This window comes from Zootoca vivipara, chromosome 2 (genome assembly GCF_965207765.1).
Source record: "Zootoca vivipara chromosome 2, rZooViv2.hap1.1, whole genome shotgun sequence".
NCBI classification, from domain to species: domain Eukaryota; kingdom Metazoa; phylum Chordata; class Lepidosauria; order Squamata; family Lacertidae; genus Zootoca; species Zootoca vivipara.
Window position 1 is genome coordinate 118,506,148 of NC_142584.1, and position 10,437 is coordinate 118,516,584.

General features: G+C 47.5%; 1 protein-coding gene across 4 annotated transcripts; it reads left to right on the top strand.

The window, feature by feature from the left end:
* Positions 1-1,435: 1,435 nt before the first annotated feature.
* On the top strand, positions 1,436-9,428 carry LOC118081259 (uncharacterized). 4 transcript variants are annotated; one of them, XM_088664035.1, is made up of 4 exons: positions 1,541-1,579; positions 3,193-3,371; positions 6,974-7,133; positions 7,798-9,428. In XM_088664035.1, exons 3-4 carry the CDS (start codon positions 7,067-7,069, stop codon positions 9,261-9,263), a joined length of 1,533 nt encoding a protein of 510 aa, XP_088520161.1. In that variant the 5' UTR covers positions 1,541-1,579; positions 3,193-3,371; positions 6,974-7,066; the 3' UTR covers positions 9,264-9,428. The 4 variants fall into 4 exon arrangements, with proteins under 4 accessions (XP_060125180.1, XP_088520160.1, XP_088520161.1 ...); XM_060269197.2 differs by lacking the exon at positions 6,974-7,133 and having other exon boundaries at positions 1,436-1,579; XM_088664034.1 differs by lacking the exon at positions 6,974-7,133 and having other exon boundaries at positions 1,436-1,579; positions 7,801-9,428.
* Positions 9,429-10,437: the final 1,009 nt, after the last annotated feature.

The following is a 10,437-nucleotide window of genomic DNA, read 5'->3' on the forward strand; positions in this document are numbered from 1 at the left end:
GGCTGCATCAATAGGAGTATAGCATCTAGATCAAGGGAAGTAATAGTACCACTGTATTCTGCTCTGGTCAGACCTCACCTGGAGTACTGTGTCCAGTTCTGGGCACCACAGTTCAAGAAGGATACTGACAAGCTGGAACGTGTCCAGAAGAGGGCAACCAAAATGGTCAAAGGCCTGGAAACGATGCCTTATGAGGAACGGCTTAGGGAGCTGGGTATGTTTAGCCTGGAGAAGAGAAGGTTAAGGGGTGATATGATAGTCAAGTTCAAATATATAAAAGGATGTCATATAGAGGAGGGAGAAAGGTTGTTTTCTGCTGCTCCAGAGAAGCGGACACGGAGCAACGGATTCAAACTACAAGAAAGAAGATTCCACCTAAACATTAGGAAGAACTTCCTGACAGTTAAGAGCTGTTCAGCAGTGGAATTTGCTACCAAGGAGTGTGGTGGAGTCTCCTTCTTTGGAGGTCTTTAAGCAGAGGCTTGACAGCCATCTGTCAGGAATGCTTTGATGGTGTTTCCTGCTTGGCAGGGGGTTGGACTGGATGGCCCTTGTGGTCTCTTCCAACTCTATGATTCTATGATTCTAAGCCCCAGGGGACACCCCCATTGGCCTAATCCTGCCCTCTCTACCCAGCATTGACCCCTCTTTCTCCAAAACATCCATGCCTCCCTCCTCCTCCCCTTCCCCGAGCCATCCTGCCTCCTTTCCTTTGGGGGGGGGGGTTTCCTACTCCACCCCACAAGTGCCTCTCCCCCCCCTTGCCTTCTTGCCTTGCTCTCATCCTGGGGCGTCCGTGCAGCCCTCGGGGCCCTTTGCTCTTTCGGGGTTCAATTGTGGGGTGCAACCCCATGCATGCTCCTCTCCCGGAGGGCGTCTCTCCTGCAAAGCAGCTGCTCTGACACGGGAGCCCCCCACCCCCCAAAAAACCACCCCCTTTTCCTACCTTGCAGAATGCAGTCTTCCGCTCTGCCGAATCTCCTCCCTCGCACGTGTGACAAAGGGAGGAGGAAGTGACACTTTTTTCCTCCCCCAGGAAGTCATATGTCGTAATATCAGCGCAGCATTTAACCCTCGAAGAGCCAGTATTTCTCCCAACCCAGTATTTCTCTCAGGGGACCCCATTAAATAGGGTTGCTACATTTGTTCTGGCAAAATACAGGGCGGTTGGGGGTGTTTCCTCCCCCCCATCTGTTGCTGAAGTTATTTCAAAGCAGCCCATTACAATCTATTACAGCCTAACAGGACGCCCCCCCCCCGGAATTTCTTTTCTTTCTCTCTCTCTCTTTCTCTCTCTCTCTCTTATCATTCGAGTGTTCCCTCCAAGGGACTCTGGCAAGGAGGGGGGCGCTTTGTGGGGTCCCGTAGGCAGAATCCGCAATGTCCCCAGCACCATACAGTTCGGGTGGGGGTGGGGCTGGGAGAGATACTGGCTCTTCAAGGGTTAAAGGCAGAGACTATATTATGACAGAGGACTTCCTGGGGGAGGGGGAAAGTATCACTTCCTCCTCCGTTGGTCACCTTTGAAAAGCTACGAGGGAGGAGATTCTGCAGGCCTGAAAACTGTGCCTTTTGCAAGGTAGGGAAAAGAGGGAGATTTTTTTTCGGGGGGGGGGGGTGCTCCCATCTCAGAGCAGCTCCTTTGCAGGAGGGCAGTTTTGCAAAGGGAGGGAGGGAGCATCCGTGGGGCTGCACCCCCAATTCAGCCCCGAAAGAGCTGCGATGAGTGCAAAAGGTTTTAAGGGGTGCAGGAGGAGAGCACGGCAAGAAGACAAGGCGGGGGAAGAGGCAGTTTTAGGGTGGGGCAGGATGAACCCCCCCCCCAAACATACCGGTAGCTGCCAAGTTATCCCTTTTTTTAAGGGAAATTCCCTTATGCTGAATAGGCTTCCTCACGAGAAAAGGGAAAACTTGGCAGCTATGCCCAAAGGAAGGGAGGCAGGATGACTCGGAAGAGGAGGAGGGAGGCATTGGTTTTTGGAAAAATAAGGGTAGAGTGGGCAGGATCAGCTGGAAACTCGTTTCAACACTACAGTACAGGGCATGGATATTTTTTCCTTCGATGCCTTTGCGGTTTAGGATGAAGGCACCCAAGAGGGCACACACAGTCTCTCTGTATAGTAATCAGCCTTCGGAAGGTACCAAGGTGTTCGGAGAGATGAAGGAGGGAAGAATTTAAGTTTGGGAAGAGGAGAACCATTAGCTGTAAAATGAACTTATGCAGCAGAACTGGGGGCTCCAAGCTCAGTGAGCTGTCTACAAATAGCCTTAATAAAAATAAAAAATCCTTCCAGTAGCACCTTAGAGACCAACTAAGTTTGTCATAGGTATGAGCTTTCGTGTGCATGCACACTTCTTCAGATACACTGAGACGGAAGTAACCAGACCCTTCTGTATAGTCAGAGGGGGGGGGATGGGAATGGGTGATGGGCTGATAGGAGTGGTAAACCTGTTGATGACTGTTAACAACTGTTAACGACTGCAATTGGTCTTGCAGGAAAAAGCAAGGGCCAGGTGCTAAAGAAAGCTTGATCATGTATAATGAGATAAGAATCCTATGTCTCTGTTCATACATTCATCAACAGGTTTACCACTCCTATCAGCCAATCACCCATTCCCACCACCCTTCTGTGTAATACACCTCCTCACCCTCTCTATATATATAAGGGTCTGGTGACTTCTGTTTCAGTTTATTTGAAGAAGTGTGCATGCACACGAAAGCTCATACCTATGACAAACTTAGTTGGTCTCTAAGGTGATACTGGAAGGATTTTTTATTTTTATTTTGACTGCATCAGACCAACACGGCTCCCTACCTGTAACTAGTACAAATAGCCTTGTTCCTCCTGAGCAATGGGTTTTCAAGCACAGAGTCTCAGCCCTGCCTGGGGACTGAATCTTGGGATTTCTGGCTGCTGAGGAGATGCTCTGCCCTCGAACTACAGCCCCTTACCCAAAAGTGAGGTTGCAGGAGGAGGAGGAACAGAGGGAGGCAGCCGTGTCACAGTTCCAGGCTGGGGAAAAAGGAAAGGGATGTTTTTAATGGTGGTGAGAAGCAGATCCTCTTTCAGGCATGACTCCACTTTCCTCGCATGGTGGGGTCCAGGAGGAAGGTGCCCCTCTTTTACCAAGGAAAGCGGGAGCTCCACACCTAGGCTGGGTTATCATTCACCAGCAAATTGTCTTGGGCAGGAGAATCCCTCCCAGGAACCTGCAGCTTCTGAGCTCTTCAGAAAGGATGGAAGAGGCTGATCCTGCAAACCTAGCGAGGATGGAAGGAGGAAGATGGACGGTTGACCTAGTCAGGCTGCCTCCTGCATCCCTCCCCACAACTTCTGACCGTTCTCTCCCAGGACCCTCAGAGAGATCTGGTGAGTTCCAGGCAATGGAGATGGGGACATGGAGGGATGTTGGCAGTGGGAAAGCAATCTGACAAGAAAAGGGCCAGAGCTCTGGGCTGTGAGAGATAAAAGATACCACACTGCTGAGAACCTGTTTTGCTTATGCTTTCAAATTGGGTTTGTTTGTTTTTTAGTGATTAAACTGTTTTTAACAGTTATAAGGGCGTTTTGCGGGATGTGCCTGGGAGGGCAGGAGCAGGGGAAGGCCCAATTTCAGTGGTTCTGGGTAGGCGGAGGTATGGTGTGTGAGGAGAGGCAGGCTGGGTAAGAGGCACACGGCTCAGGTAGTTATATATCAGCCAGCCTTCGGGTCTGCAACTGCGGCTGTTGAACACCAGGTCGGCCCAGAATAAAATCTCCCTCGTCCATGATCTGATTGTGGATGATGAGGCTGATCTGGCCTGTATCACTGAAACCTGGGTGGGTGAAGAGGGTGGAGTTGGTCTCACTCAGCTGTGCCCACTCAGTGCAGCATCAGGCCAGACTCAAGGGTTGGGGAGGGGGAGTTGCTGTGGTCTATAGAGGTTCTCTATCTCCAGGCTCTCTGTTCAGTTTTCAGCTAATGTCATCAATCTCTTTCCCCAAGCAATCACAATGTTGCACTTGGACAACCACGACATGCCCAGCACTACCGGGTACATGGGTAATCTCGTGATGTGGAAAGCAATTGTCTCTCGGTATCCCGGTAACTCTAAGCCTACAGGCATCGCGGCTCTCCTGCGATGCGTCCGGACAACAAGGGCCACTCATCTATGGTTTTCACTTCAAGCAGGGTTCTAGCTTCTGCGTGGCTAACCCCAACCTCTTCACTAAGTTCACATCTATAAAATCAGTCAATGCTCCAGAGTCTATGAGCACGCACACTTGCTCTCTGTTCCCACCCAGGAGTCGTAGCATGGCCCACACAGTGATTCCTGGAATGACTGGTTGTGGTGGAGGCCCGTCTATGGCTTTTTCTCCCAACCTGTGGCTTCCTGAATGGGCCAGGGCAGGTTGTTTCCCTGCGGTGCTTCCTTGAACCCTTGTCTCGGTTCTACACTCGACCCTGTTGCTTCCTGGCTGCACACTGCCACGCCATGTGAGTTGCAGAGGCACAGACAAAACACAAGCGCTCCTTTCAACGTCTCTCCCTCTCCGCTGGCAAAACTCCAGGAAAACACCCCCTCTGGGGGCACCCAATTGCACCGGTTCTTCCCCCTCCTGGTGCGCTTGGGCCTGTCGGAGCGCTTCCCGACTGGTGCATCTGCTCTGGAGCTACCTGGTCCTGCCAGCCTTTGACGTACCCTGTCCCCCTCCTGCAGTCTCAGACCTAGTTGTAGGGCTGCTTGGCCGACCCCTTCGAGTGCGGCCTGAGGAGACCTTCTAGCCAATTCATCCAGAACCCGTTGGTTCAATCCCACCAGGGACCTTCCTTTCCATCCCAACTGCTGGACGTACATCTGGAAACGTCCCCAGTACTCTGCCACTGTCCCTCTGCCTTGTTTGAGGCTCAGGAGCTCCTGCGACAGTTGCTCCTCTTGCACGGGATTCAAATAAATGCTGTCCATCACTTTCTTGAAAGCTGTAAGAACTGTGAGCACCCCGTCATTGCTCATCATGAATGGGGTCACCCAACGTCTAGCTCCGCCAGGCTACTCTTTCCTGATCATTTTGGAAATCAGCCCCCCTGAGGTTCAAGAAATACAAGCAGGCTATTCTGAATGTGGCATAATCTGAAGGCTTCCCTGTAAACCGCGGGGGGAGGGCACTATGCTCTTGGACGTCTGTCTCCTACATACATCCATTAGCTGCCTGCCCTGTTCAGTCGTCACTCTCTCCAATCTGCTCAGCCGTACCTTCAACTCCTGATTTTCCTTCCACGTGGCTTGATAAGGATCAAGTGGGGCTTGCACTCCTGCTTCTGCTCCTCCTATTGTCCTTCCTTTATCGGCTCTTTCCTCTGCCAACAAACACGAAGAACTTCAGAGAAGGGTCATTCAGTCAGGAGTCTTGCCTCTGGCTTGATCACACAGTGAGCGTAGTCAATTAAGAAGCTTGATTTAGTGTTAGCACAAACAGATAGCTACGGACGGCATAACACAGCAGCCGCCGTCATGAATGACGATGACCCTTCTTAAGGCCCCTTCCGCTTTCTAAAACGGAAAGTCAACTTATGAAGCTAATGTCCTTTCTGCTTCCTAGCTGGCAACCCCCCCCCCCCATACACCGCCTCCTGGAGAGATTGGATCAGCTCCAACCTCTTCCAAGTCACTATCTCTGCCTCTGTTCCTGCCCGAGGAACTGCTTCGTTCTTTCTTCATGGTATTTTCCAGTTCTCGAGAGTGTTTTGCGGGGGCTCCGGATCCTTATCAGCTGGCATTCCTAAAGGCGAGGGAATTGACGCTGGGCTATGCCCTTCTTGCCTGGCAGTTAGCCCTCTCTCTCCCTGGCTACTCCCTTCACTAGGAGCTGTCTGGGCTGGCTCATTCATGACAGGTACGCAGGCTGAAACCCTGCCTGCACACAGACTGTGGTACATGCTCTGCTTATCTCCCACTTGGACTACTGCAATGCTTTGACTCCCAGTATGTTTCCAAGCGCAACTCAAAGTGTTGGTGCTGGCCTTTACAGATGGTCCAGGAATCAGCATATTTTTACATGAGTAGAATGTGTCCTTTTATTTAAAATGCATCTCTGGGTTATTTGTGGGACATAGGAATCTGTTCTTTTTTTTTTTTTTCAAAATATAGTCCGGCCCTCCACAAGGTCTGAGGGACAGTGGACCAGCCCCCTGCTGAAAATGTTTGCTGACCCCTGCCCTAAACGGCTTGGCCCTGTAGACCCAAAGGAGCATCACCACCCCCATCGCTCAACCCCAGACACCGAGGTCCAGCTCCCAGGGTCTCCTGCTTGTTCCCTCACTGCGCAAAGGAAAGTTACAGGGAACCAGACAAAAGGCCTTCTCAGGAGTGGTGCTGTCCCTATGAAATGCCCTCCCTTCAGGTGTCAAGGAGATAAAGAACATAATTTTTAGAAGACATCTGAAGGCAGCTGTGACGTTTTTACGCTGTTTGTCATAGCTTTATCAACCCGACCCATCAAGGGTTAACTCGGACTCCTTGTCGACTGACTGGACATTCCAGGAGGGGAGGGGAATGGTTGAATGTTTAAAGAGAAGGGACAGCCGTTTGGTCAGTTGAGAGGGTGCTGGGGAGCAGGAATGTGAGGGTGCTTGTAAAGAAGATCTAGGAGAGTAGGTTTAGGTTAGGTAGTCGTTAGGTATTTTAGTACAGTGGAACCTCGGTTTATGAACACCTCGGCTTACGATTTTTCGGTTTATGAACGCCGCGGACCCATCTGGAACGGATTAATTCACTTTCCATTACTTTCCATGGGAAAGTTTGTTTCAGTTTATGAACGCTTCAGTTTATGAACAGACTTCCGGAACCAATTGTGTTCATAGACCGAGGTACCACTGTACATGAGTAACAAGGTTATTACCATTGAAACTAAGCTTGTACAACAAGAATACCTTAAAGCAACCCTTACATTCTTGAGAAATAAAATTTCCAGTGTTTGTTGTTGTTGTTTAGTCATTTAGTCGTGTCCGACTCTTCGTGACCCCATGGACCAGAGCACGCCAGGCACACCTGTCTTCCACTGCCTCCCGCAGTTTGGTCAAACTTATGTTCGTAGCTTCGAGAACACTTAAAGTGCCAATCAGAAAATCGTCTGTGTTATTTTCCAGCCGAGGTACATGAAACTTATTCATGAGGACACCCATTAAAAAGACATCATTTCCTTCAAGAGTGGAACTGTTGGTTTGTATCTTTGAGGTGCACCAAGAGGGCAAGCCAGGCAGACAGACCTAGAGTGTCATAAAGTTACCCCAGGGAAGGGGCAAGCTTTTACAGAAAGGGATTCTTAGAGGCAAAACTCCCTATACTGTGGACACAAGGGATAGCCTCAGGTACAGCCCTGAACTTTAAAAGGTACCTGGCCACGGTTGTGCTGGAAGAGGACTCTCTTTTGTATAAAAGAAGAGGAAATAGAATAAAACCCTCGAGTGCATGAGGGAATACAGAAAGGCTAAGGGGAGCAATAGGGGGGAGGCTCGGTTTATCCCAGACCATCCCTGTTGGTTCTTGCAATAAGTGAGAGGTAGAATAAATAAGATGAAAACAAGGGTCTTTCGTCGCAGCAGCCCTGTACCAGGACGTTTGTGATGTTTTATGTTTTACTCTGTTATAAATATGCTGTAAGCCACCCAGAGTGACTGCAGAAACCAAGCCAGATGTGTGGGATATGAATATTGTTGTTGTTGTTGTCATCGTCGTCGTCATAATCATCATCATACCTTATCACTAGATTTGTAATTTGGATTACACTTTTAATTGTAATCTTCCCTTAATTTTAGCAGGTGATGAACAGGACAGTCCTCGTTCTTGGGGCTCATCAGAAAGAACCAAGCATGAAGTCAAAGGAAGGACCTTTCAAGATCAAGAGGAAACAGGATCACAGGTGAAAAGCCTAGAAGAAAATGGGAGAAATATAGGCCTTCTAACACAGACTGATAATGTTCATCCAATCCCCGTCCAGAAAAAACATCACAAGGGGAAGAGCACAAATGATAGCCCTTCATGTGACAAACCATTCAAATCTAGCTTGAACTCACCCTGCAGAATCCACACAGAGGAAACACCATGTAAATGCTTGGTGTGTGGAGAGAACTTCAGTGACAGCTCAGGCCTAAAATCACATAAAAGAATTCATGCAAGACAGGAATCCTACGAATGCCTAGAATGTGGAAAGAGTTTCAGTGACTACTCATACCTTAGTCAGCATCAGGAAATCCACAGCAGGGTGGACCCATATACCTGTTTTGAGTGTGGAAAAAGCTTCATTTCCAGATCAGGCCTTGTATATCATGAAAAATGTCACACAGGAGAGAAACCATATACCTGTTTTGACTGTGGAAAGGCCTATACTAAGAGCTCAGACCTTGTGTATCACCAAAAAATTCACACAGGGGAGAAACCGTATACCTGTTTTGACTGTGGAAAGAGCTTCCGTCAAAACCAAGGTCTTCTTGTTCATCAAAAAATCCACACAGGGGAGAAGCCGTATAAATGTTTGGAGTGCGGAATGAGCTTCGCTCACAGCTCGAGCCTTACATCTCATCAAAGGATTCACACAGGAGAGAAATCATATAAATGTTCAGAGTGCGGAAGAAGCTTTGCTCACAGTGCTAGCCTTACTTCACATAAGAGAACCCACACAGGGGAGAAACCTTATAAATGCTTGGATTGTGGAAAGAGTTTCAGTCAGAGTTCACACCTTAGTTCACATAAGAAAACTCACACTGGTGAGAAGCCATATGAATGTTTGGAGTGTGGAAAGAGATTCAGTCAGAGTTCACACCTTACTGTGCATGTGCGATTCCATACAGGAGAAAAACCATATAAGTGTGTGACGTGTGGAAAGAGTTTCTGTACTAACACAGAGCTTATCTGCCATCGCAGGATCCATACAGGGGAGAAGCCATATAAGTGCTTTGAGTGTGGTAAAACCTTCAGCCAGAGTTCAAGCCTTAGTATGCATCGAAAAATTCACAGTGGGGAGAAACTGCATGCATGTTTTGAGTGTGGGAAGAGCTTCACTACGAACGTCAAGCTTTTAAATCATCAAAAAACTCACACAGGGGAGAAACCGTATACCTGTTTTGAGTGTGGAAAAAGCTTCACTTGCAGCACACACCTTACATCGCATCTAAAAATTCACACAGGGGAAAAACCATATACCTGTTCTGAGTGTGGAAAAAGCTTTGCTCATGGACATCACCTTACTTCACATAAGAGAATCCACACACTGGAGAAGCCATAAATGCTTGGAATGTGGAAAGAGCTTCTTACTGTGCATGAACTTATTCATAAAGGAAACAACCAGTTAATTGTTTGACATGTGGAAATAGTTTCTGTACTAGCACATAACTTGCTTACCATCACAGGATCCATATAAGTGCTTTGTGTGTGGGAAAACCTTCAGCCTTAGTACCGTGTTTCTCATATTATAAGACATGTCTTATATTTATTTTTTCCTCAAAAACACACACTATGGCTTATTTTCAAGGGATGTCTTATTTTTTTCCTCCTCCTCCTGCCGCGGCCAGCATTGCTGCTGCGCCTATCACTATGTCTTATTTTCGGGGTATGGCTTATATTCCTTGAATGCTTAAAAATCCTGCTATGGCTTATTTTATGGGTATGTCTTAAAATATGAGAAACAGGGTACACATCAAAAAATTCACAGTGGGGAGAAACTGCATGCATGTTTTGAATGTGGAAGGAGGTTTACTTGCAACTTACATCTTCTTGCTCATCAGAAAATCCACAGAGGAGAAAAACCATACAAATGGTTGGAGTGTGGGAAAAGGTTTAGGTGGTGGACACATTTTACTTATCTTCAAAAATATATATATACAGGGGGGAAATCACATAAATATTGGGATTGTGAAAAGACACTTTATATTCCATCAAACTTGTATATAATGGAGATACCATAATGAAATAATATCAAGTTAGAAGTGCCCATATTTCTTGCTGGTCTTCAAGGAATTCAGAAAAGATTAACCCACATGCATGACCAACACCCACTACTTAGAGGTGGAACGCCCTCCCATCAGATGTCAAGGAAATAAACAACTACCTGACTTTTAGAAGACATCTGAAGGCAACCCTGTTCAGGGAAGTTTTTAATGTTTGATGTTTTCTTGCACTTTTAATTTAATTGTATTATTATGATTATGATTATTATTAGGGTCTTTTTCTGTAAGGTGTGTCTGTTCTGACTACTGTATTTGTTTACCCTTAATCCTATGCCCCAAGGGTAATAAAGAAAAATATTGGACACCTTAATCTAATGAGTTAAAGGATCCCTTTTGATGCCAAAAGCCTGAATATCGAGTTGGCGCGACAACTTGGCAACAGACCCACACTACAAGTATGAAAGGGAGGGGAAGGGAATATCTATCTTAAATGAAACGAGATCCCGAGAGCTG